The sequence below is a fragment of the Cannabis sativa genome, chromosome 3 (genome assembly GCF_029168945.1).
Source record: "Cannabis sativa cultivar Pink pepper isolate KNU-18-1 chromosome 3, ASM2916894v1, whole genome shotgun sequence".
Lineage (NCBI taxonomy): Eukaryota > Viridiplantae > Streptophyta > Magnoliopsida > Rosales > Cannabaceae > Cannabis > Cannabis sativa.
In genome coordinates, this window is record NC_083603.1 from 45898668 (window position 1) to 45925729 (window position 27062).

The 27062-nt window shown below is 32.4% G+C and overlaps 3 protein-coding genes across 3 annotated transcripts; all 3 read right to left on the reverse strand.

Moving 5' to 3' along the window:
* Window positions 1–263: 263 nt before the first annotated feature.
* Window positions 264–4972, reverse strand: LOC115711341 (protein JOKA2). The gene is made up of 7 exons (XM_030639678.2): window positions 4357–4972; window positions 2529–3556; window positions 2302–2434; window positions 1950–2207; window positions 1661–1810; window positions 701–1534; window positions 264–601 (listed from the first exon to the last, which is right to left on the reverse strand). Exons 1-7 carry the CDS (start codon window positions 4378–4380, stop codon window positions 503–505), a joined length of 2526 nt encoding a protein of 841 aa, XP_030495538.2. The 5' UTR covers window positions 4381–4972; the 3' UTR covers window positions 264–502.
* Window positions 4973–12640: 7668 nt separating this feature from the next.
* On the reverse strand, window positions 12641–13036 carry LOC133036105 (uncharacterized). The gene has a single exon (XM_061112591.1). It carries the CDS (start codon window positions 13034–13036, stop codon window positions 12641–12643), a length of 396 nt encoding a protein of 131 aa, XP_060968574.1.
* A 4373-nt stretch (window positions 13037–17409) lies between these two features.
* Window positions 17410–20150, reverse strand: LOC115709831 (plant intracellular Ras-group-related LRR protein 9). Its single transcript, XM_030638067.2, has 3 exons — window positions 19051–20150; window positions 18462–18628; window positions 17410–18348 (listed from the first exon to the last, which is right to left on the reverse strand). The coding sequence occupies exons 1-3, from the start codon at window positions 19822–19824 to the stop codon at window positions 17715–17717; spliced, it is 1575 nt and encodes a 524-aa protein (XP_030493927.2). The 5' UTR covers window positions 19825–20150; the 3' UTR covers window positions 17410–17714.
* Between the last annotated feature and the right edge of the window lie 6912 nt (window positions 20151–27062).

Here is a 27062-nt window from a genome sequence, read left to right on the forward strand (position 1 = left end):
TAGAATATTCTACCACAAAATTAACTTGTGATTTTAAAATTCATACATAGGCTTGTCATTAATAGCAAATTCATTGCAACCAACCCTATGCTAATTTGTGCTTAATACCAAATTATGTAACATCAAACAATTAGTGCAATATAATATCAAATCTCACATCTAATTTTAAATATACAAAAACGAATATCACATCATACCAATCATCTATGCTGCATAGTACTGGACCACCCCATGTATAAAAGGTAAAGATTCAGTGCAAGAAATATAAAATGTTTATTTACTAATTTTATTTAATAAGCAAAATATTAACATAAAAAAATGTCTGACAAAGACAAACCCTTTTGTCCATAATCTAAATACTCTTGTAGAAAGAAACCCAAGCATAGAAAACTAAACATAAATGGCACAAAGTGTCATATTTATTCCAAACATATATACTAAGATAGTAGATGAAATATCTATATACTGTTAGGTAACTAGATTAGATAGGTCTTTCTTTAGCTTAGGCACCCTCTCCATTGACAAGGTCCATCACTACCCGCTTGATACTTCCATTGTTCTTTACAAGAAGTTTTCTGTTCGTTTCAGTGTCACAGAAGCCCTGTAAAAAAAAAGAGTTCAGAAAGAAGCAGCAAACTAGTAATGAAGGAAATACATAACAACAGCTGGACAATCTTGAGAGAATTGGAAAAGTTGTTACCATTTCTGTCAACTCCTCAAGAATGGGATCCCACTCAGCAACACCACAAAGATCATCCAGGGACTTCTCCAGATCATATTTATTCATCCGTAAGATCTCTTTGTTTAGCTCCGTCTGCCTAAACCCCATCTCTTGAAGTTCAATAAGAAGATTCTCCTCTAAGGTAGCATTGTTAGAGCTGCTGCTCATTTGAATAGCAGCTGTTGGATTAACAAGAGATAATGAAGACGATGGCGCACTGACCACGATTTCAGGGAGTGGAGCCAATACAGGAGCAGTTGTGGAAGTTGGTGCAGTTGCATCCTCTCTCAAATCAACAATCGGATAAGACACAGATGGCACCACCTCAGTTGTGGGAGTTGCAGGTTCCAAAGCTGGTGCAGTTACATCCTCTCTCAAATCAACATTTGGATAAGACATAGATGGCACCACCTCAGTAGTGAAAGTTGCAGGTTCCAAAGCTGGTGCAGTTGCATCGTCTCTCATATCAACATATAGGTGAGACACAGATGACTCTGCCTCATTTGTGGGAGAAATTGTAACACCTTGATCAACAACCAGCAAGCTGTCATTGATGGGAAAGTTATTCTCCAGTTCATCTTTAAAATTCCATCCAAACACGGGATTAGCTTCTACGGGAGCTGAAACTTCTACAGGTACTGAAACACCACCAGTGAAAGATGTCGACCAACGCCTGAGAAGGTCAGGCTCAGCATCTGTATTTAGATCAAATTTGACTGGTTGAGAGCCTCTGTCGCCACTGATTGATGGAGGTTGGTCTGAGGCCACACTTTGGAGACTTGAAGATAAAGAGTCCTTCAAAGAATCATCCACCTGCAAGAGTAAACAAAAGAGATAGAGAGGCATGAGCTAAAATAAAGCCTTCAAATCAAAATCTGGATAAGTACATCGAACCAGAGGATTGCTGACTATTCAAAACATAAGTTAGTAAAAGCGTACCTCAATAAGAACCCAAACACGTTGCCCGAACTTCTGGCCAGTCGGAGAAGCCAACATCCAGTATGAGATGTATCGACCAGGCATTTTAGGTGCAGTAAAATCAGCAGCAATGTCAAGCTCATTGTTCACAGGAACACCGTCGGCAGGAATCTGGAGATGGATAATTTTCAACAAAAAGAAATAAAAAAATATACATTACCCGGTAAAGAACCAAAAACACAGAATAAAAAGTAGAGAACTCAGCAAAACATAAAGCACGACACAAAGTTATAGATCAAGTCATACACACCTCCAACTCCACCTTAGTAGAAACTGCAATAAGTTCTCCTCCAACGCATACAAGATGGGTTCCTTGAGGCCACACTGCACCACCATTGTTCTGCATCCGCCATATTTTGGTAAACGGGGTATATGGAGCCATCAGGGTACCATCCGCCACGTTAACATCCAAAACAAAACGACTGTCAAGCCTCCTGTCAGACTTAATAGGTCTAGTAATTGGCTTACAACCTCTCAGAATAGAAGCTCTGCCTACTGTTTTTGGCAACTAGAGAAATGGAGACACAAATAAAAGTACTGTGAATTTACAGCAAATGTCAAATAAAACAGTGAAAGAAAAATTAGCTAGTATATGTGCGTACATTCACAGAAGGTCCAAGAGGTCCCTTGAATAGCCGTGGATGGCGGAAAGAAACTGGGTGGTCAATTCTTACATAATCTGCTTCTTTACCCATTTCTGAAAAGCAATTACTGCAGAGGTCATAGTCTTCTTTCCTGTACAAAACAAGAAATTGAAAACGTAAACTAAGAGGGCAGCAATAATTAACAATCTTAGCATTAAAAATCAAAGCTATATCAAGATACATACACTTGAGACTTGTATCTGGTTCCGGTTATAGGATGGACACCACAGCCATCACAGCGTATGCCTCTATGATATATTCCACCACTCATGGTTTCAGCATGATTTCTTTTAAATGAGTGGCAAGGACGGAAGGCGGCATTATCTACAACAGGTGCTCCAGAAAAGGGGCATCCATAGACAGGATTAACATAGTGACTTGACTGACTTCCGGTCACAGAAGAGCTTGAAGTGACATGCTTTTTCGGGACATGACTTGAAGAAGCAACAGGCTTTGCTTCATCACTGTTTACCTTCTTCTTCTTCTTGTCATCATCAGCACCAACAGCAGCTGATGTGCACTTCACATAAGTAGCCTCAGATGCATTACAATCAGCAGGATGTTTATTAAGATCAACAAATGAAAAATGAGCTTGATGGTTATTTGGGCTTGAGCAGGACTTAGAGAAGTGCGGCTTCTCAGCAGCAAATGGTACCTTGGGGATCTCGGCCGCCTCGCTGTGTGTGCTAGCCTCTCCAACAGAAGGAGAGGCTGAATCTGGAGTTAGAAAACACTGCCCCATCTTCGAGAAGAACTCAACAAGCTCAGATGCAACTGGACTTACAGATGCAACTTTTGAAGCACCATCAAGAGAGAGCTTCAAAAGTGCTGCCCCAAGTGGCTCTGGAAGATTTTTCAACTTTTCAGCAACATCAATGCTAGTATTCGCCAAAGGATGCCGAGTGTGAGGAGATCTCAAAGGTGTAGAACTTCCACTTGGTCTAGCATTTGATCTACTAGCTTTGTCATTGTTCAGGTGTACATTAATCCTCAAAAATTTTAGCTTTTGCCCCATAGCATCACGCAGATCATCATCATCAACAAGTGATACTATGTCCCCATCTTCATCGACATAGGTCATAACCATATCAGCATCAAGGTTAAAACTAAACAGACTAGCAACTTTACCCCTCAATCCAGCCATGTCAAGCTCCAGCTCATCATCCTCATTAACCTTAGCATTAAATCGTCTGAGTGTATCCCCATACTTAACCTGCAACATAGGCAAAGGAGAAAGTTATTGATATACAATATATTAACAATTACTTGAAGAAGATATCAAACACAACAAATACGAAAAAAAGTTAAATAAAGAAAACAAGACAATCAAAAATGGGGATAAAAACTATTTTGCAAGAATATTCTCAAGCTTAAATTTTTCTGAACACATGCGTATAATCCCAATTTATAAAAACACTAGTGTCAAACATTAAAAAATAATAAAAAAATGTATATTTACAACACAAATAAAAGATGTAAAAGCACAGAAAAACTGATTATAACATGAAGAAATCAATATGTACAAAACTGAAAGAATAAAAAAAATGACTTTCAGAATTCATGAACCAATTTACACAGACAAAAAAGTATACCCTGTTGGTCATTGTTTGAATTGGAAAAGGAAAACATAGACATGGACATAAGATACACCCTAAGACTGGCCTTGCAAATCAAACATCTCATTTAGACCTTCCTATCTCTCTCCACAGTCTCTTGACTGATAAAAATTGAAGCTTGCGTCTCCATTTATTTGCTTTCCAATCACAGAATAAAAGAACAAAAGAAGACAAACTAAACCTCACTCTTTTTTTTTAGATTAACAACAAACTAAACCTCACTCAAAAGCCACTATGTCCGCAAAATCAAAACCAAAACTTTTGAGATAATTAAAAAAAAAATCACTTTTTTCCAAGTTTTTTTTCTCGATATGCAAGCAGAATTAAAAGAAAAAAAAACCATCAAATAAAAAATTAAAAGGACTTAAGAAGGAGAAAAAAAAACAAAAGAACCAACCTTGATCACCATAGTCGACGCCATAACTTCACCTCAAAACAGAAAAAGATGAAGAAGAAATGAACGTGATCACGCGTCCTGTAATCCGCGAAAACCAGAGAAGAAACCCTAATGGATAGAAATCGCACAATTCTAAACTAAAAATGGGATTCAAAAATTATATGAGAGAAAAGGGGAATGGAAAATATATATAAATTGGGTAACTCCAAATTTCGTTGGAATTTACGAAAAGTAATTATAAAAAAAACTCAAAAGAGTAGACAAGCGTATCCGTAAACCCGCTCTGATCGCCTCTATAACTTCCTAAGCAAAATATCTAATTCAAAAATTAATTTTTTGTTATGATGATATTATTAATAAAGGTAATTACTCTTTTTCTTTTTTGGAAATGAAGAAAAATAATTAATTTAATTTAGGAATATGTATGAATGTGTTTTCGTGTCTCCATATAAACCTCACTGCTCTCTCTTACTCTCCCTTTGGCTTAGCCACTAAGAAATTTGCTTGACTTTTTCTTTTCTTCTCCAAAACGAAATCCCCTTCCATTTCTATTTTCTTCTCCAAAATAATTGTACAATTCCTCAATCAATTCTAATGATTTTTAAATAATACACATATTTTAGGAAAACTTTCCATTTTTTTTAATTTTATTGGCATGTAAAATATACTTTTTAAATATGCTTACTATAAAAAAAGTAAAAGATTATAACTATTTAAATAAAAATTAATTAAAATATTTTTATTCTTAAATTTTCACATATATTAAATCATATTTTTAAATTTTAAAGACCCATAACTAAAAATTTAAGAGTATAATTTAGCAAATATCAAAATTGGAGAGATATAATTTAGTAGATATTAAAATTGAGGAGCCTGATTTAGTAGCAAAAAATTTAAAAGAAGGTAATTTAATGTATGTCAAAATTCAAGAGACAAAAATCTTATTATATTTTATATTAATTTTAGTGGGTTAAATAGCTTTCCAATAGTCTATTTTTTTACCCGAATTTTTAATACTACTTAATTAGTAAGGTACCTTCGACCATCTGTCATTAAAAATATAAATGTTAAATTTACAAAAAAAAAAAAAAAAAAAAATCTATATATAGTATATATAATATATAATATTACAATAATACTCTCCTCTCCAACGCATCTGGAGACTAGATCTAGATATAAATATAAATTGAACGAAAATAAAATTATATTTGCATTTATATAATTAAGAGTGTCTTTGAAAAAACACAATATAGTTAAATTTTAGAATAATTAAAGATAATTATTTAATTTAATGTAATTAGGAGTAATTGAAGATTCTAATTAAATTACGGACTCAATTAATAATCATCAATCAATAGTAATATAAATAGAATGGAATAAAATTTAAAATGCATAAAAAAAATTATTAAATTTTTTTCTTATTAAATTGGAATGACATTTCCTTCCTTTTAAAAATAGAATAGTCATTACATCAAAATAGTGGAAAAAATATTTCATTAGAATGTCATAATATATATTATGATTTTGTGTAGCTATTGTCTAAATAAATGTTGTTATTTAAAAAAATATATATAAGTATAAAAAATATCATATATATTTTTTGACTGAAAATTTTAAACTTTATTAGACTTCAAGATTTTGGATTAGACTCCAAAGTTAAATGACAATCCAGATTTAATCTAGCAACTTTAGCAAACGTATAAATTATTACATTTATTGATCATTTAACAAAAAAAATAACAACATTATATTATGAACATTTTATATTTAAAGATAGTATTATGTATATATTTTAAGCTTCATTATTATGAACATTTTATTATAAAAAAATTATTTACTCCATTTAAAATATGATTCTTTTTTAGTGTAGCATTATAGTATTTTATAATCAGTTAATAACTTAATAACTTAAAGGTGTTAATTGAACCATGTAAAATATGATATCAACACTAAAATATGTACAAATATATAATTTCAAGCTGCAAATTGGTTTTGAATCTAGGATGCAAATTTATTAAGTATACGAGGCCCAACTTTTCCATGAATATGCACACCCATATTTGATAAGATGGGTAATCTATTGAACATAAAAGATATGAAAGAATGTAGCATCCATTCATCAGAAAAACATTTAGGCAATAATCGTTTTCAATTCATTCATTTCCACCCTACCCTCCAAACCTCCAAAGCTAAATGATGCCTTCAAAGATCATGCACAAGGACACAATGTAAGAGAACTTAGATTCGAAAAAGAATCACATAGTATCCCGAAGCTTAACTTTGAAGCAACATTGTGATTGTGTTTTGGTATTTCCAGTGCTAGAATTTTGATGGTTCTACTTGATTCAAACTTGCCCATGAGACTGAAAAGATTCCAAGACTGTAGTTGAAGTTGGAAAAGTTTAGACAACACTAAATTTGTGTGAATATTCAATGAAACTAAGAATACTTAATTAAAAATGTGTGAGTACTCCCTAAGAGTAGCGAGTACTTAACTTATTGAGTACCAAACAAACTAAATAAAAGTAGAAAAACAACAAGAACACAAGAGAATTATAGTGATTCAGTCAGAATTTGGTCTGCTTAGTTCACTGTTGCAAAGATCTCATCTTAGTTTATTTGATTTGGATCACTCATTTATATAGAAAGCAAGTGTCCTTTAGATTTACATAATTGATTGGTTTCAAAATTGTTTTTACATTAAATAACAAATAATAATTAAATAAATGTTCAAGGAATAAATGAAGAACTTTTTAATACGTTCTTGTATTAAGTGGAGCAACGTATGCGACTTAGTAAGTCACGAGTTGTCCATTTATATTCTAACACACGAGCTCGCAGGCTCTGAGATGTTTATATTCGCATGGTGGCCATCGGGCCTTTTATTTGGATATATGCGTTCACCCTTGATCACATACATAGATATCCTAATGTGTTGACAACATGGAACATAGGAGTCCTTGGCGAGTTGTCCAATACTTAGTCATTTGGACAAATCCTATGTAAAGAAGCGATCCTTATTGGTTGAAGGAGATGTCTACTTAGCCATCGCATATAATCGGTATATGCGAGATCAGTATCAAATCCTCTTGGTCCTACTTACTGTTAATTATGCAATGCATAGTCTGCAATTAGACCCTCTCAAGGTTGCATCATCTTTCAAGTTTAGGTCAAGCAAGCCTGACTCTATGAGAGTTATGGATTAACACGTCATCTTTTCCTTGGAACTTGGGTCCACATGTCAATTCTATACGAGACTTGTAATGTCCTACTCAGAGGAACGCCACGTGTTGTGATTATAGCTAGCTAATCCCGTTAATCGGGGGTCCATGAGCCAAGTAATTGAAAACTAATAATAAACTTAATTTAAATAAATAACTTGCAATAATACAAACTTATTTCAAACCAAAATATTTAAAGTCATATAACTAAGATCTCGCAAAATTTATTTTTTAAAATATTACAAGTCATTTTTTACAGGCCGGCCTAAGCGGCAAAAATTAGAATTTCTACACAATTCCCTGTTAGACCCAACCCTCGTGGTCTAGCTTGGCATGAACATGTACAACTCATCTTCAAAGCCCTCGAACTCATGGCTGAAGCGGCATCGCCTAACTACTGCCTGCACATTAGAGCACATGTGAGCCAAGGCCCACCAAGACAGAATAATAATATAATATGATAATTATAATAATAATTACACTTCATACAGTATGCCACTACGTATACACTGTGCCACCACACTTTATATCACAGTATTCCATATATAATAATACCACTATAATTGATATTTATATAACATAGACCCATGTGTTACACTCACACATCTATTAATGTCTATATAGCATACACTCACGTGTTACGTTCACACGTCTATTTTACATTTAAGGCCTTACTAGGATTTGTCTCAGTTATAGTTACCGAGTCTAACCTAGTTATGCCTTACCCGCATAACTCTACTCATATATACATAATTCATACATTATGCTCTCACAAAAGTTTATTCTGATGATGTTTATCAGGTCTAACTCAGTTATGCCTTATACACATAACTCTTGAAGTATACATGCATACAATATATTCAACATATATTCTACTATATAAAGTTTTAGGATAATAACCCCAACTTGCATAACTAATCATTTACTCACATAGTACATTATAGCATGCTCAAGACAAAATATATTTAGGGTAATAATCCTAATTCACAAAAATATAATTACTTAGGGTAATAACCCTAATCTACAATATAAATACTTAGGGTAATCACCTTAATTCACAACACATATAACTTAGGGTAATGACCATAATCCATGCTTCATCTAATTAATCACATAATATATAATTGCGTCACGGCGCTATACTCTATGTGCATAATTCACTGTCTTACCTGATTTCCAAAGTATGAGGAGAAATCCCAATCCACAATTAATCTTGACCAAGTTTCTGTATCCCTAGTCTTAATCCCCGGGTTGTACACAATAGGTTAATCCCAAAATAACTTTTTATAATATTCACATTTGAGACTCCAACACTGGACCAAGTAATAGAGCTCGAAACAAGCTTTCTAATGATATAAAGAACGTCTAAAACAAAGTTCGAAGTCAAAAATTATGACCAAAACAAATTCAGGAAAATTAGGAATGTTGCAGCAAGGTGTGGCCACGGCGATAGGGTCCGAAAAACCCTGAAAAATGCCTAAAAATCAGATTTCAAAGATGAAAAATACACAAACTCAACCCAAACTTTACCTAAGTCATATAATCGATTTTTCATGCCAAATTAGAGTGTTTACAAGTACTCTTCACAATAAATACAACATGCTTGAAGCACATAAACAATCAAGCTCAATTATCTCATAGTTCACATAATCTAAGCTTCAAGAACACTATACAAAGAAAACCAAGTGAAATTTTTCATGCTCAAATCCACTAAATTGACAGCAACATCTATAAATAAAAATTGACCCAAATCAAAATTCATGCATTGATTCAAATTACCACAACAAAACCTTGACTTTCATCGATGGAATTAATAACATAAAATTATTTTAAGAACACCATGAAGAACATCATTCAAATTCAAACCCTAGGATGAGAATTTCAAAAATTACAACAATACAAAAATAAAAATAATACCTCAATTACTCCTCCAAGCTAAGCTCAAGAATCTAACACCAAAATCCACTTCAAGAACTTGTCTCAATTCTTCTCAAAACTCAAGGAAAATTTTCAAAGAAAAAGAGGAGAAATTAATTCCTATACTTAGTCCTTTTTTTTTTTTTTTTTTCTATTTTTCATATATGCTCATTTTTTTTTACTCACAGGTTAACTGGCTCGATCTGAGTTAGCTCGAGATCGCGTAGAAATTAATGAAGTTTTAAGCAGTCTTCCAGTTAGGGATTGTGATTGGCGTCTTCTTTGTACGTCAACTAAATTGCGAGAGCACAAATTGATTCGTCCTGACACTAGACTTTAGCGAGAACTAGTGTACAAAGATCCTTCTAAGAAACAAAAGGTGGAGATTGACAGGCGTCTTTCCAAACAAACTCTGAGGCAAATATCAGGTTACACATTTCTTACTTATACTGACATTTTTATGTGAGTTTACACATTTTTCTTGTTCTTAGAAAATATTGCTTTTTTTGCAGACATGACTTTCCTAAAGAGTGTTCATGTCTTCAATCGCAAGTCAAAGATCAACAAAGACATTGTGACTCCATCTTCTCTAAATCCTCCACAGAAGAGGAAAAGGGATGTTGTTGATCCTCTGGTAATCGATATGTCCAAGAAGCATCAAAAAATTTTCCAAGAGAAGGGAAAAAAACCCCATGATGGATCCAGGGATGAAGGCTGGCGGTCTCATGGCTTTGCAGGAAAAGTTCGTGAGTGATGACTTTGTTGCCAAAATTGAGGGGCTCTTGCCGAAGACCTCTTGACTCGTTCTTCTGAGTTCATGATCCATGAGATGACTGTATATTCGTGAGCTATCACTGCGAGTCTTAAAAAACTTGACCTCCTAAAGAAACAAAACATTGCTCTTTAAGAGAGTTTGAAAAAGGTTAAGCTCAATGCAGTTGCTAAGGACAAGGAGATCAAGGATTTTGGTAGAGCCAAAAATTAGGCAGAGGAGAAAATCAAGAAATTGGAGGACCAAAGCGTCAATCTCACTCGTGACTTTAACAATGAAAAAGAGAAAAAAAGAAAGCTTACAACCAGGTTGTCAACGACTACATCTACACTACCCTGATCAAGTTGCCTGACTTTGACTTTGCCATCTTTGGTCCAAAGGCTGTCGAGATGGCCAATGCATATTGCACTATGTCTCCTACTGAGACTCAAGGTCTAGGCATTAATCTTTTCCCCAAGGACGCCACTACTGAGGTTGAAGTCGGAGATGCTGCTGGAGGTGACGCCGCAACTGCTACTGAAAAGGTCGCGAGGAACATCAATGATCCTACTTCTTAGCAGGCCCGACCTTGAAATTTAGTGGGCCATAGGGAAAAAAAATGTTTTTGGGCCCTCATTTAGAAAAAAAAAATAGTATTTTTCAAAATTGATAAAAAAAAATGTGTAATTTTAAAAGGGGACAAATTTTTGTTGGGCCCCTGAGCTAGGTGGGCCCTAGGCACAGGCCTAGCCCGCCTATGCTCAGGGCCGCCCCTGTTTCTTAGGAATATATATTTTTTTGTTTGAACTTTTTAATAGCGGTATATGGGTACTCGTGTTTTGTAATCGATCTTTGACAATTTTTGCGTCGCACTTTAAACACTTCTCACAGTATTTGGAACAATATATCCTCTAGGTAATTTTTTTAAAAAAATTCTAAGTAATTTCTAATGCAATTTTGTTTACTCTTGCGATTATAAGTACATCTCGTCATACTTATACCTTTAGTATTTATCATGATCGTAACTACAGCTTGGTGCAAAAATATTACTGCGACTTATTATTGCATTTCGGTACAATCATTTATTCATGCGATTTACGTATTTATGAATTTCTTGGTGTTCATGAGAATTTTTTTTTTTTAAAAAAAAATAAGACATAACTATAAGAATAAAAATTTGAAAATTGTGCGATATTATTCATGATCAATAATGCGATTTTTTTTTATATATATATTTAAGTAATTTTGAACAATTAATTAAAATTAGCTAAGTATATACATGTGAGTACTATTGATAATAAAATTTTAAATGTTCATTATTCCAAGCTCTGTCAAAAATTAAGTTGTTAAAATCAGAGAGTCAGTACGTTGCATTGCTTATCTTTTCAACAATGAGGTATGGATCCTTCCAGTTATCACCGAAAACCCCGTGTGCCGAGTTGCAAGTATCTAGCATGACTTTTCGTAATACCAAGTCTCCTAAAAGTACAAGATCTAAAATTAAATTATACATATAGTATAGTATTTTCTTTTTATTTAACCTCCATCTACCCATTTTATTAAGGGTGTGTTTGGAAGTAACTGTGTAATTACTAGGTAGGGTAATTACTAGGGTGGTAATTACACTATATTTTAAAATGCAAGGTGTGTTTGGATATGAAGTGGTAATTACATATGAATTCCTAATATCTTGTTTGGCAAAATAGTTAGTAATTACATGAGAAAATAATATTTTTTTAGTAGCTAATGTTTAATATGGAAAGTTTTTAGTAATGTGGCCATGAGAATTGAAGAGTGTAATTGAAACCCCTCAATTACTTCTAATTACACAGTTAGAGTGTAATTACATGGTCAAACAAACATACCGAATTGTGTAATTACCTCCAGTTACACACAAATCTAATTCTATTGTGACTTTCCAAACACACCCTAAGTAGCAACATTCTATTGTAGCAGTTGTGATCTTATTCCTACCCTACAGGGAAATAAATGAGTTATATCCATATCTTACCAATCACCCCGTAATCTCTCATCTTACAATCAAATCAGAAAAAAAAAAAAAAAAAATTCTTTTCTGTGTGATTTTCTAAAAAAGAAATAAAGATAATTTCCTCAATAAACTAAGAAAGCATATCATTTTGGCCTTAATACCTTTCTTTAAAAAAAAAATTGAAATAACTCCAACTTATTGCTTTAGCTGTAATCGATAATTGTTTAAACATAATATAAAACACAATGCTATTTGATATTTATATATTTAGTATATTTACTAAAGCAAAATTCAAATGAACTGTATCAATAATCATCTCCAAAGAATATTAAGATTGAAATATGAAAAAGAGAAAAGAAAATGAAGCTATTAACATTAAATTTGAAAACTTCTTAACAAACAAGATCAAATGATGATGCCAACAAGAGCCATTATGCTGAAAAGAGTTGCACAAGCCACAGCAACAAAGCCCTTATCTTTCACTAAAACTCCAACCAAGAACATTGCCACGTCATTGGTGATCTTCCTCCCACTTTTGACCAGAACCCGGCGGCGGTTACCGGCGACGGTGAGAAGTACTAAAACGGTGATACACGTCACCATGGTGGCTCTTGCTGCGGCCACCAGTCCCAACCCAATTGCCATAACAACACCCAAAAGAACCAGGGCTGACATGTAGTGAAGGGCAGTCCATTGTGTGATGTTGTGATCTGTTTGGAGAAAGAAGAATGCTGAATACGACAGTAATAATGGTATTAATATTATTGTCGTTTTTCTGGTTAGAGATAGAGATAGACCCATATGGGATCTCAATGAAGAAGTAGAATTGGAAATAAGAAAGGAGGGACGGGTTGTGGTTGTGAGACTGAATATATTATTGGGTTGATGAGCTTTAATGGCTCAATGAAAGGAATTGGCTGGCATGTGCTGCACATGGAAAGATGGCATATTAGAACTAATATGGTGAGAATGAGAATAATAAATAAATATAGAAATAAATCAATAATAAAAAGTTATAAAAAAGAGAGAGATAGAGAATAATAAATAAATATTTTATATATTTATTGAGGTGATACAGAGTAAACAACAACATAGGAAGAATTTATAAAATGTAGTTGGGAAAATAGTGTATACATTTACTGATACTTATAGGGGTGTTCGCGGTGCGGGTGGTGCGGTTTTTTACTATTTTTTCAAATTAACTCGCACATTTAATAACATTAAAGTGATTGGAATCAGTGAGAGTGTTGCCTCTCTTTCGAAACACCATCTTAATCCTTCTGCCATAGAAAATCATACTGGAGATAAGAATCCAAATGGTTCAATCAAAAGAAAAGCAGTAGAGTCAAGTAATATATTTTGAGCATATCATCATACATGCTTTTAATCACAATGAGACAAAAATTGCAACATTATTGATATTACAAAATTGGAATATCCAAATTTATTTGGACTTGAAACTGTCAACTGTTCAAATACAACAGCAAAACTTACACCTTACACCCAAAAATTGAAGGACTATTTTAAAAAATATGAGAAAAATTATTAAGGTTATGATAAATATGTTATAAAAAGTAAATGCTATTATATATGACATTATCTAACCAATCAAATTAAAAATATGATTTTTTTTTAGAAAAAAAACCATATAAAACATTAAAAAGAAATTTGAATTTAAAATTCATAAAAAAAAAATAAAAACTTAATTAAATTACCATAAAAAATATTAAAATTCCCTTCATATTTATTTTTTTTAAAAAAAATAAAAATAAATAAAACTATTGTGATCGCCGAAGTTGTCACTCGTGCCGGAAAAGTCACCGGAGTTTACTGCGGCACCGAAAAAGTCGTCGGAGTAGCCGCCGGTGCCGAAAAAGTCACCGGAGTTGCTGCCGGCACAGAAAAAGTTGTCAGAATTAGCATTGTCGCTAGAAAAGTCACCAAGAAACTGGTTTCTTGATGAAGAAGAAACCGGTTTCTTGGTGATTTTTCTGGTAATTTTACCAGTGACAATGCCAAGTCCGACAACTATTCTGGAGTTTGATGTCGGTGTCGGGAAAATTGCCGGAGTCAAAAAAATCGCCAAAATTGACATTGTCGCCAGCAAAATCACTAGAAAAATCACCAATAAAGTAGTTTTTTCATTAAGAAACCGGTTTCTTCACCAAGAAAGTGGTTTCTTCACCAAGAAAGTGGTTTCTTCATCAAGAAACTAATTTTGTTACAGAACAATAATAAAGATTGTGAAAACAAAACAAAAATGATATACACTGAAAATAATTGAAACCAGTTTCATCAATTAACCAAATAGAGAAAAAAATACAAAAAAAATTACCAAGAAACTGGTTTCTTCATCAAGAAATTGGTTTCTTGATGAAGAAAAAAAAATCAGTTTCTTGGTGATTTTTCCGGTGACAATGTCAATTCCGACGAATTTCCAAGAGTTTACTGTCGGTACTGAAAAAGTCACTGGAGTAGCTGTCGGTGTATTAATCATCAGAGTTGCTACCAACGCCAGAAAAGTCGTCAGAATTGCCATTGTCGTCAGAAAAATTACCGAAAAAATCACCAAAGTTTGTTGTCGAAAAAACCAGTTTCTTGGTAAATTTTTCGGCAATTATGCCAACTCTGATGACTTTTTCGAAGTTTGTTGTCGGTGCCGGAAAAGTCGTTGGAGTAGCTGCTAGCGTCAGAATAGTCGTTAGAATTGGCATTGTCAACGGAAAAATCACCAAAAAACCGAAACCGGTTTCTTGGTATTTTTTCAGTAATTTTTCCTGCGAAAATACCAATTTCGACGAATTTTCCGGCGCCGGCAGCAACTCTGACGACTTTCCGGCACCGACCGCTACTCCGGCGACTTTTCCGGCACCCGCAGCAACTTCGGTGACTTTTTCGGCATCAATGACAAATAAAATTTTCTAAACAAATAAAAACATTAAATATGGGATTTGAAAACCTAATTACATATATATGGCATATCAAATACCATAAAAAGACCTAAAAATAAAAATATACCATATAAATTGGTCAAACTTAAATGTGTCATATTCATCATAAGAACTTTTAAAATCTATATATACATAAAGGAGAGATATGAGGCGGTGACATGACACTCTATCAGTTTATGGACCTGAATTTCTTAAGCTTTCAACAAAGTTGTGACTTGTGAGTTTCCAAATATACAATCTTATAGTTTTATTTTAATTATTGTAGTTTGATGAAGTGCATGTGATTTCCTTGGATTATTATAAACATCTCTCTCTTTTTATCTTCATATTATTTGCTATGAAATAATAAAGAAGAGAGTATAGTATCCCGTCTAAATGTTTAATGTATTACGTCTATTTATATAATATGTCAAATATCATATATATATATATTTTTTTTTGTTGAAGATGCATGATAAATGAGTTTAAAGGTCATGTTATTGTTTCGATCACTCAAATCTTCTAGCTTTTTTATTTTAATAAAATAAATAGTTTTGATTGTATAAATATATATTGATAATTTTACCCGTCAAAAAAAAAATATTGATAATTTTGAATATGTATTTCTAAATATATGATATATGATATAGTTAGTTTTATGTGGTTTTTCTATACTTAATTTTTCCATTTGGTTATATAAATATATATTGATAATTTTACCCTTAAAAAAAATATTGATAATTTTAAATATGTATTCCTAAATATATGATATAGTTAGTTTTATGTGGTTTTTTTATACTTAATTTTTCCATTCACAAAGCATTAATGACAAATCTATGTATACAAACCTATGTAGGCAAAGTGTTAACGAGCTTATTAGAAAGTTATATTGAGATTTTATATTATTGTACACGTATAACATTAATTCTCATTATTATTTTTTTTTTAATTATGTGTGCTTAGTTTGCAACAATTATAAATCTCTACAAATTAATACTTTTTTAGTCAATTATGATAATCATGGTACAATATTATCTATTAAAAATATTTGATTAAATTTAACTTCAAATTTAATGAGATATTTAATAATAAATCTAAATATTTGACTAAAATTTTAAATTTAATGAGATATTTAATAATAAATCTTCCAAATTTATTTATTTATTTTTTTTTTAATTTTTATGAACTTATCACATTATTATTAAATAAAATATAACTGCACGCGAAGTAGATAGTTTCTTAGTTTTATATATATGTACATAAAATTCCTATAATTCAATAATTGTTATTTTAAAAAAAAAAAATTGTATCTAACTTTTGTTTTTCTTTTTTATATAAAAAAGAATAAATATTATATTTTAGATTTTGTGTTTTAAAAAATAGAATGTCTATTTTATCATTTGATAAAAAAGAGAGTGTAACTTTTGTAAAATAGTCTAAAATAGTATTATCTTATAAAAAATTAAGTAAACTCTATATAACATGGCTGATATTTTTTAAAAACAAATTATTATTATTATTATTATATAACAACCTGGGCTGATTTTTTTTTAAAGATCTATCTAAACAAAAAAGAAAGAAAGAAAGAAAAACAATATTTATATAATAATATCTTTATATGTATAACAAACTATAAAAATGATCACCATAAAAGTAATTATTTTGTGAGGTCCATATAAATAAGTTAACTATTGGATATGCGGTGATGATAACTTTTTTGAATTTAGTAGTGATAACTTTGAATACAGTAATAACTATATAGAGTAGTGATAATGACTTTGAATATAGCAATAACTACAAATGAAGTATGGTGATAACGATTTTAATTTTTTTTTTGTATTCCAATTTACATAAATAAAATATAGATTTTTCCTTAATTATATTATAATTTCATTAATTACACCACATAAATTTTATACTTTATAGTATTCAACACATTTCTAATAAATCACATCTAAGAATACTGGTTTTTTATTACAGTTTGTTTGGTATGTTTTTTTAATTGTAAATTAAGGTGAAGAAAACAAAAAATTATTAAAGTGAACTGGATTTAATATATATTAATTAAAATTATTTATGATAATTATTTAAATCTCACAATAAAAGTCTATTAAAAATATTTAAATAATTTATACTGATCTCATATTTATTTAAATTATAAAATCAATTTATTCTACTTTTGTAAAACTTATTCTATAAATGAATCTAAACTTTAAATACTATCAGAAAAATTTTAAATTTTGATTTTTATTTTATAACTTTATTTATTAATAATAACTCAATAAAATAAAATAAAATATTTAAACTAACACGAAATTAAATATTTAAAACTAACCACGAAGGGCGGATATATTGCCTAGTTCCATAATAAATGTAATTTCCTCAAAATTTAATGAAACCAAAACACAAATTTAAGAAAGTACTACCATTGCCACTGACAGAGGCAAGCATAGTACTGCAGCAGAAAGCAGTTTTCCATAATCAACAACTGGATCATGGCAGCAAGTGAAAGTGGAAACTCAATAAAAAAATATCCTGGAGACATCACTTCACAGCTGCTGATCAAGATAGGGATCCTTAGGAGTTCTTGGAGAAGCAATATACTCGGTAACACCCGAAGCATAAGTTTTCAACCAGGAAGTGCTGCGAGTTAACCATCCAGCTTGTGCTTGCTCCTGTACTTCAAGCATACTTTTCCTTTCTTCTTCCACTAGTATGTCAAGCCATCTCTTAGCCATAAAAACTTTGATAGCTTCAACCCCATCATTCACTACCTCAGATGGCGGAATCACAAGGGGATTCTGCTCCAAGTTGAGTTTGGTCAAGCTGTCGAGACGGCCAAAGGTATCGGGAAGTGCATGGATTTGGTTGTTGCTGAGATCAAGTTCCTTGAGGTTGGTTAAATCACCAAACGTTTCTGGAAGTTCTGTCAAGTCACTAAAATTACTGCTCAGGTTGAGAACTTCAAGGTTTGTTAACTTCCCAATTGCTTGTGGAAGGCCACGAATTTCGTTGAAGTGAGCATCCAAACAGCTCAAAGATCTCATCTCACAAACAGAAGTTGGAAGTGAACGAATCTTGTTTAACTGGATTGAAAGTCTCTCAAGATTAACCAATTCATAACCTATGTTTGTTGGCAAGTATGTCAGGTTGTTGTAGCTCGCATCCAGCTCAACCAATGACCTAAATCATTTAAGATGCAGAAAGAAATATTTCAATTTACGAAGAGCAATTAAAGGGATAAGAGTGAGATAATAATGCCCTTCCTTTTAAAGGTAGAGAAAAAGAAAATTTACCTGCAGTGAGCAATGGTGTCAGGAAGGGCACTTAGCTTGTTTCCTGAAACATTCAGAATTTTTAACCTCTGTAACAAGCCAATTGAGTCTGGCAGTGATACCAAAAGATTAGAAGAGGCATTCAACTCCTCAAGATTCTCCAATCCAGCTATTGAATCAGGAATGAACTGTTAACCAAAACAAGAACAAATCAGAAAACAATCCCTTTGTACTGTTCAAATCTCAATTACAAAACCTATAACTCTTATAGTATGCTCCCTAACCTAAAAAAGATGTTGTAACTAAATTGAATAACATGACAGAACCACAAAGGGATCAAGTCAAAGTAGCAGAACTATTCAATTATCATTCCATAACCATATTAGAATAATAGTCTAATACAACATCACCATGAATTCATTTCAATGAAACAAAACAAAGGAAATCAAATCAAGGTCTTTCAAGGTAAACATGTTAAGCCCTATAAAACACACTAGAATTTCAGATTCGATGATCCTAATCCACATCCTAAAACGTCAATGCATAAAACAATATTCTTTCCAAAATACAATTTTTCTTCAAGAGAAAAGGGGAGATGTAACGAACAAACCTCAAATTGATTGCTTGAGATATCGAGTACAACCAAGCTACGAATATGCCCAAAGGCCTCAGGCAAGAACTTCAATTGCCGACCCGAAAGGTCCACGCGCTCCAACCCAGTTCCAGAAGCCTCCTGTAGAATCCCAACCACCTCCTCGTTAACCTCGTCAGTCACCTGATCCTCTTCACTCGGCTCCGCCTCCTCCACCGAACCACCGGCCTCCGCCATCTCATAAATCTTCTCCAACCTCTCTTCTGCATCCTTCAAAAGCTTATCGTACGCTTCATGCATCTCATCCAACTGGATTATCGCCTTATACAGCTGTTTTTCCTTCTCCGACTCTTTCCTACACTCATTCTCCTTATCAGCCAGTTGGGACCGCCATTGGAGCCGGTCAACCACATCCGGTCGCGGCGAGAGGACCAAATCCTCGAGCTGCTTCGCCAGGTTGGCTTCGATATCAGCCAGCTTGGCCTTAGCCCCGTCAACGGCCTCATGGTCAGGCCGGTCGCCGATGGTTTTGAGCACGGATCGGGTCTGGGCCACATCGGTCACAGCACGGGTCATGGCCTCGATTAACTTCGGGTCGGTCAAACGGGGCATCTGCTCGACTAACTCGTACTGACCTGCCCCCGATGAAGAAGAAGACGACGGATCAGAGTGGGCTTCGGCCGGCAAAGGTTGCTCGATATCGACCGGAGGATCATCGGGCCTGGGCCCAAAGGTGGGGATCCGGCCCATGATGTACGATAGGATAGGGAAGGTTTTCGGGTTCGGATCCATGTTTTCGGATGTTGTTCTTGTTCTTCTAGATTCTTTTGTCTTTGATTAAAGACAGAGAGTGAAACTGAGTGAGTTTGTTGGTATCGGATATGAGAGGGGTTTTCTTCTTGGGTGGATGTGGGGCCCTACTAGGGAACGGAATAGAGATTTATAATTTATTTATTTATTTGTTTAGCTTCCACGTGTACAAAACGACAACGTATGACTCGGGCTACATAGTCAGTTTAATCTTTCTCGGATCCGGAAAACAAGAAGAAAAAGGGCTTTTCTAGAATGGAGGATGAAATGAAATATGGGACTCGGAGGAATCTGTTCTGGCCATTTATTTTATATATAGATATACATAGGAAATCTATACATAGGAGAAGTATACTTAGGTGGTGACGTGGCGGTCTCAAAATGCTCTAAATCTTTTTTTTTTTTTTTTCTTCCTAATTCTATCTTTTCTTTAATTTTTTAATTTTTTTCAAAAGAACATACACGTACATGTTAGTGTGTGTTGGTTTTTTTTTTTTTAATTTTTTTTTAAAAGTGATATTTAAAAATATCATGCTCATATTGTTTTATTTTCTTATTATTTTATTACTATTTTTTAAATCATATTTTTATTGAAAAAATAAACTTTTTTCTCCTATTTTTTAATATTTAAAAAAAAAAAAATCTGAAAACTAACGGAATATAGCTATAAATCAATATTTATTAATAAATATATTAATTAATATAAAAAGTTATATATACTATAATTAACCTAATATACCTAATTGTATATAAATAGACGTAAACAATCTTATTTTTAATTATCATAATCAAACCCTAAAGTCTAATAATTAATATCATCTATGCTTCCCTTCTTTCTCTCTTTCTACCCTCAATCAATTTATTTTTTCTATTTTTTATAAGAAAATTATTATATCCTTTTTATTTTTTCGTCACTTTCGTTAGTATTAATATTCATACTTGAATAATTTTATACACACTAATTTAGTTATGTTTTGATTTATAATACATAATATACTAATATTTAATCATCATAAATTTTTATCATTATTTATTTATTTAATTTTTTAATAGGTATTGACATTAATTTAAAATGGAAAGTGGTATGTCTCTTTTTCGTCATGCTTTTTTTTTAGCATTATTAACTTAATTTGTTGGATTTTTTTCCATATATTTTTTTCTCTTAAAATAATAAAAATTTTATATTTTTCTCGATGATAATGATACATCAAAATCTTTTGAACATCTCCAAAACATTGTGCAAGTCGTTTTGGTGTGTTCATTAAATAAACATGTTTTATTATTTTTAGATAAAACGGCCTCATTAAATAAAATTGTTGGTATGTATTAAGGGGAGAGAATTTTTTCTTTAATTCTCATCTTTTGTTCTTAATTTTAATGAACTGATGTTCTTTCAAAAAAAAAAAAATAAATATATTTTTCAATAGTTGTGATCCAAATATTAAACATACATTATTTTTTTACTATTATTATTGATTTCAAGACTTTATAATAGAATGATTTACATATAAAAAGTGAGTAGCTAATTCAATGTATAATTTATTACAAGTGAGAAACAGTGATAACATCGATTTTGAATATAGTAACAACTACTATAAGTGAAACACGGTGATAAAATCTACTTTGAATATAGTGGCGACTACTACAAATGAGATACAGTGATGACAACAGTTTTCATATGATGAGTTTTCTATAGATTTATCAATTATTTTTTTAAATCTCAAAGGATTCTTTAATTATCTTTTTTTAATTTATTATATCTCTTTGTTTGTTTTTTTTTTTTTTGATAAAAAATTGTATAATAGTTACCCTTATTATGAAACGAAAAATTACATCAAAAATATCAAAATTTAAAATTTGATATATAATTCTAATCATTATTAAACATCAAACACCTATTGTAAAATTATATCAAATTTTAAATTTTAATATTTTTTATGTAATTTTTTAAATAATTTTGGTTTTAATATTAATGAAAAATTATATAAAAATTAATAAAATTTGATTCCATTTTTATTATTTGTTATCGTTTCATAAAATATATAATTTATTTCATATATATTATTTAAAAAAATTTAAATATCCGCCGCGAAGCGCGGGCTATTTACTAGTTTTTATATATATAGGAGAAGTATGAGGTGGTGACGTGACGGTCATGCTCTAAAGTCATTTTTTTTTTCTCCTTAATTCTTTCTTTTCTTTAATTTTTTTATTTCTTTAATTTTTTCTAAAGATCATACACGTACATGTTGGTGTGTGTTGGTTCTTTTTTTTTTTATTTTTAATTTTTTTAAAAGTGATATTTAAAAATATCATGCTCATATTGTTTTATTTTCTTATTATTTTATTACTATTTTTTAAATCATATTTAAAAAATATAATCACAACTTCAAATTGAAAAAAGATTTTTTAATTTATTTTTTATAATTTTTTTTTTCTATCACAAATCTCTATATATATTCTAACTTATTTCTCTTAATTTTATATTTCAATTTACTACTTACCTTCTCTCTTCTTCTCTTATATTCTCTCATGATGGAGTGTTCTTTTCTTAATTGATATTGATCATTTTGTGGATCCTGTCACTTTTAGTGAAGCACTTAATAGTCCACAATCTTCAAAACCACATGTTAGAAAAATTAATAATATACCCAAGATCTATTTGTATATAACATAGAACACAATAGTAATACATAATAATTAGGTATGTGTACCTGATTGATCCATAGCAATTATCTCAGTTTGATCCACAGCAGTTACTCCAATTCGATAGTGCAATACTATCAACTAAGTCTTCCTCCCTAGATCTCTAAATCAGAAGCAATTTATTTTATCTGATTATCAAAAGGTATACAATTGTGATGAGACAATATGTATTTATAGAGTTAGGGAGGGGACTTAGCTACAAAACCCTAGTTGGGCTGGGCCTGCTCATCAAAGGCTTCAGTCAACTAGAAAAGCCCACACTTCTACTTCACCTAGACTTTACACACAGATGCTAAGCCCATTAACAATTGATCACCAACAACATGGGCTAACACAGCAAAGAACTATCCAATCAACTCAAGTTTTAATAAAACCAATAAAATTTAATGTAAGCCCAAATAAAAGTCTAACATTCTCCCACTTGGGCTACATTGATTTTAATACATATATATTATATATCAAAATAATTTTGTTTGAAAACGACTCATGGGTTGAACAACAGGAAAACATTTGTGGCCACTTTAAAAATGATAGTTCTCTGATAGCATCTCAACATACCGGTCCAATTTAACCTTTGATAATGAACTATGACAATCATATTATTTTTAACTCAACAAAAGACATTCATAATCACAAATACCAAAGTATTAAATCGACATGGTCAATAAGTCTAGTAGTGTGGTAAGGAATTATGTTCAACATGTGATCAATTTAAAATAACATAATATCCTTATCAGTCCTCAATTTCACTGATACCGTGATGCTTAATAAATAAGCCAGTGAAATTAAACATACACCACTTAAAATAAGTAAGTGTCACTAAATATGCTTAAAGAATTAAGCCAACAACATATCATTGTCATTAAGCAAATAAATTTAAAAGACAATGATCACAACAATATGAACCACATGCTTTCAATTCAATCATTCTCGAGAATATAACAAAACATAATTGAAAACATATCCATTCAATAATAAAAAATATTGAAACATAAAATGTAGTTCATAACTTTATTCAGAAAATTATAAATAATAATTTCTAAAAACAAACAGAAAACAAAACTCCCACTAACCCAAAAGATCAAAAGATTCTATAATGCCCATATTAACAACATGTTTATTAAACAGCACGACACTTAACCCTTTGGTTAGAGGATCTGCTAACATCGACTCGGTCTTGCAATTTTCAATGACAATGTCTCCTTTCTTGACCAAGTCTCTGACAGTGAGATACTTTATTTCCATATGTTTAGATGTACTACTAATCTTGTTATTCTTTGAAAAGAAAACAGCAACATTATTATCACAATAGATTAGCATAGGTGTGGAAATAGAATCAACCACTCGTATCTCCGAAATAAAATTCTTCAGCCACAAAGCTTGCAAAGATGCCCCATAACATGCAACAAACTCAGCATACATAGTAGATGATGTGATCAAAGTCTATTTGACACTCTTCCAAGAAATAGCAGCACCTGCCAAGGTGAAAATATAGCCAGAAGTTGACTTCAAATCATCTACACAACCACCAAAATCTGAATCTGAATAACCAACAACTCGAAGATTGTCAACATGCTTATACACAAGCATAAAACTCTTCGTTCGTTGCAAATATCTCAAAACTTTCTTGGCTGCAACCCAATGATCATGGCCAGGATCAGATAAATATCTCCCAAGAACATTGACTATGAAAGCTATGTCAGGTCGAGTGCAAACCTGAGCATACATCAAACTCCCTACTACACTTGCATAAGGGATGTTCTTCATTGCTCCTCTTTCCAAGTCGTTCTTAGGACATTGTTGCTTAGTGAACTTGTCCCCTTTCAGAATAGGAACAGAACTAGCTTTACACAAATCCATGTTGAACCTTTTGAGCACACGATTAATGTAAGCTTCTTGAGATAAGCCAAGAACTTTTCGATTCCTCTCACGATGGATCTCAATCCCCAAAACATAGGATGCCTCTCCAAGATCTTTCATATCAAAATTGGAAGACAGAAAATTTTTGGTCTCATTTAGTAGTGACAAATCACTGCTGGCAAGTAAAATGTCATCTACATAAAGAACAAGAAAAATATAACGACTCCCACTGATCTTCATATAAATACACTGATCAAACTTGTTCTCTACAAAACCAAACGATGTCACAACCTTGTCAAACTTCAAGTACCACTGGCGAGATGCCTGTTTGAGACCATAAATGGATCGTTTTAACTTGCAAACCAAGTGTTCTTTTCCATTCTCCTTGTAGCCTTCAGGTTGAGACATATAGACTTCCTCATTCAATTCTCCATTCAGAAAAGCAGTTTTAACATCCATTTGATGCAACTCTAAATCAAAATGCGCAACTAAGGCCATAATAATTCTGAATGAATCTTTAGTGGAAACAGGTGAGAAAGTTTCAGTGTAATCAATACCTTCTCTTTGAGTAAAGCCTTTAGCCACTAAACGCGCTTTAAACCTTTCAATCTGTCCCTTTTTATCCCTTTTAGCCTTTAAAATCCACTTACAACCTATTGGTTTAAAACCATCAGGTAATAAAACTAGCTCCCATACACCATTTTTCTTCATGGAGTCGATCTTATCATCCGTAGCTGCTAACCATTTTGAAGATTGTGGACTATTAAGTGCTTCACTAAAAGTGACAGGATCCACAAAATGATCAATATCATATTCTCCTTCTCCAAGATAAACAAAATTATCATGACACTTTGTTGACTTCTTTTGTCTCTGAGATCTTCTTAGAGGAGGTACTTCTGGAATAACTTCTCTTTGTTGATCATTGTTTGGAATAACATCTTCCACAACTGGAATTTCTTCAATAACAGGATTTTCATTAACAATAGGAGCTTCATCATTAATAGGCCCTTCATCAATAATAGGCCCTTCATCAATAATAGGACCTTCATCATCTTCGATATCGGGAGCAATGTATTCATCAACAATGGGAGCATTACCAATTGGATTAGGATTGAGACTACTATTATCATCTCTTGAAAATGACATAGGAATACAAATTCCTTTAGATGACTCTCCCATTTCAAGAGATGTTGAAGGAATTTTTTCAGCAACATCAAATTCTAGAAATTTAGCAGTCTGAGATTCAACAATTCGCGTACCACGAGTAGGACAGTAAAAGCGATAGCCTTTTGAGTGCATTGGATAACCAATGAAATAACAACGATTTGTTCTCGGATCTAACTTTTTCAAATTAGGATCATAAATCTTTACTTCAGCTGGACAACCCCATACACGAAGATGATTCAGACTAGGCTTCCGCCCAGTCCACAACTCAAAAGGGGTTTTGGGAACAGATTTACACGGAACACGATTTAAAATATAAGTTGCAGTCATAAGTGCTTCACCCCATAAAAACTCTGGAAGATTTGTTCTACTCATCATACTTTTAACCATATCCATGAGAGTGCGATTTCTCCTTTCAGCAATGCCATTTTGCTCAGGTGAACCAGGCATAGTGTATTGAGCAACTATACCATTTTCTTGTAAGTACTCTGCAAAAAGCCCCATGTGTTGTCCAGATTCTGTATAACGACCATAATATTCTCCTCCACGATCAGAATGAACAACTTTGATGACTCTTCCTAATTGTTTCTCAACCTCATTTCGAAAAATTTTGAGTTTATCAAGGGCGTTATATTTTTCTTTAATTAAATAGGTGAATCCATAACGAGAAAAATCATCGATAAAAGTGATAAAATACTTATTTCTGCACAACGTGGTGGAATAAGGACCACTGATGTCCGTGTGGATAATTTCCAATAAAGATTGACTGCGGTTTGCAGTCTTCTTTCTTGTTTTAGTCAATTTTCCACGAGTACAATCAACACAAGTATTCCAATCAGAAGCATCAAGAGGAGGAAGTATTTCAGATTTAATTAAACGATCAACCCTTTCTCTGGAAATATGACCCAATCTTTTGTGCCATAACAATAAGGATGTTTCCTTAATATGAGGTCTTTTACCCACAGTATTCACAACATTAAAAGAGGAATCTAAAGGAGCCAACGACAACTTATAAAGACCATCAGAATAAAAGCAATTTCCAATAATTCGAGAGTCAAGCATAATGTCAACATTATCATTTGCAAAATGAAAAGAATATCCTTGTTTAACCAAAAGTGGAAGCGAAACTAAATTCCTTTTAAAAGTAGGAACATAAAAGGTATTGTTCAAAATAATCTTAATAGTAGACTGTAATTCAAGAATAAATGTTCCAACATAGATAACGTCAACTCCAACATCATTTCCCACTTTAAGCTTGGACTCCCTCTCACTTGGCTTCCTGAGATCCCTTAGCCCCTGTAAGGAAGCAGAAACATGAACAGTAGCACCACTGTCTAACCACCAAGAATCAATAGGAACATCAACTAGATTAGATTCAAAACAAACTTATGCTAATGGATTACCTGATTGTGCTTGCTTCTTTTCTAACCAAGTCTTAAATTTGTGACAGTCCGTTCTCCGATGCCCCAATTTTTCACAAAAGTAACACT

Bases quoted from the DNA above. Each gene is read 5' to 3' on its own strand.
- LOC115711341 (XM_030639678.2), bottom strand. From the start codon at position 4,380: ATGGCGTCGACTATGGTGATCAAG. The intron at 3,557-4,356 runs GTTGGTTCTTTT...CCTATGTTGCAG, and splicing joins CGTCGACTATGGTGATCAAG to GTTAAGTATGGGGATACACT. The intron at 1,535-1,660 runs GTACGCTTTTAC...TTACTCTTGCAG, and splicing joins GTGTTTGGGTTCTTATTGAG to GTGGATGATTCTTTGAAGGA.
- LOC133036105 (XM_061112591.1), bottom strand. From the start codon at position 13,036: ATGGGTCTATCTCTATCTCTAACCAGAAAAACGACAATAATATTAATA.
- LOC115709831 (XM_030638067.2), bottom strand. From the start codon at position 19,824: ATGGATCCGAACCCGAAAACCTTCCCTATCCTATCGTACATCATGGGC. The intron at 18,629-19,050 runs GTTTGTTCGTTA...TTTGGTTAACAG, and splicing joins TCTCAAGCAATCAATTTGAG to TTCATTCCTGATTCAATAGC. The intron at 18,349-18,461 runs GTAAATTTTCTT...TAAATGATTTAG, and splicing joins GACACCATTGCTCACTGCAG to GTCATTGGTTGAGCTGGATG.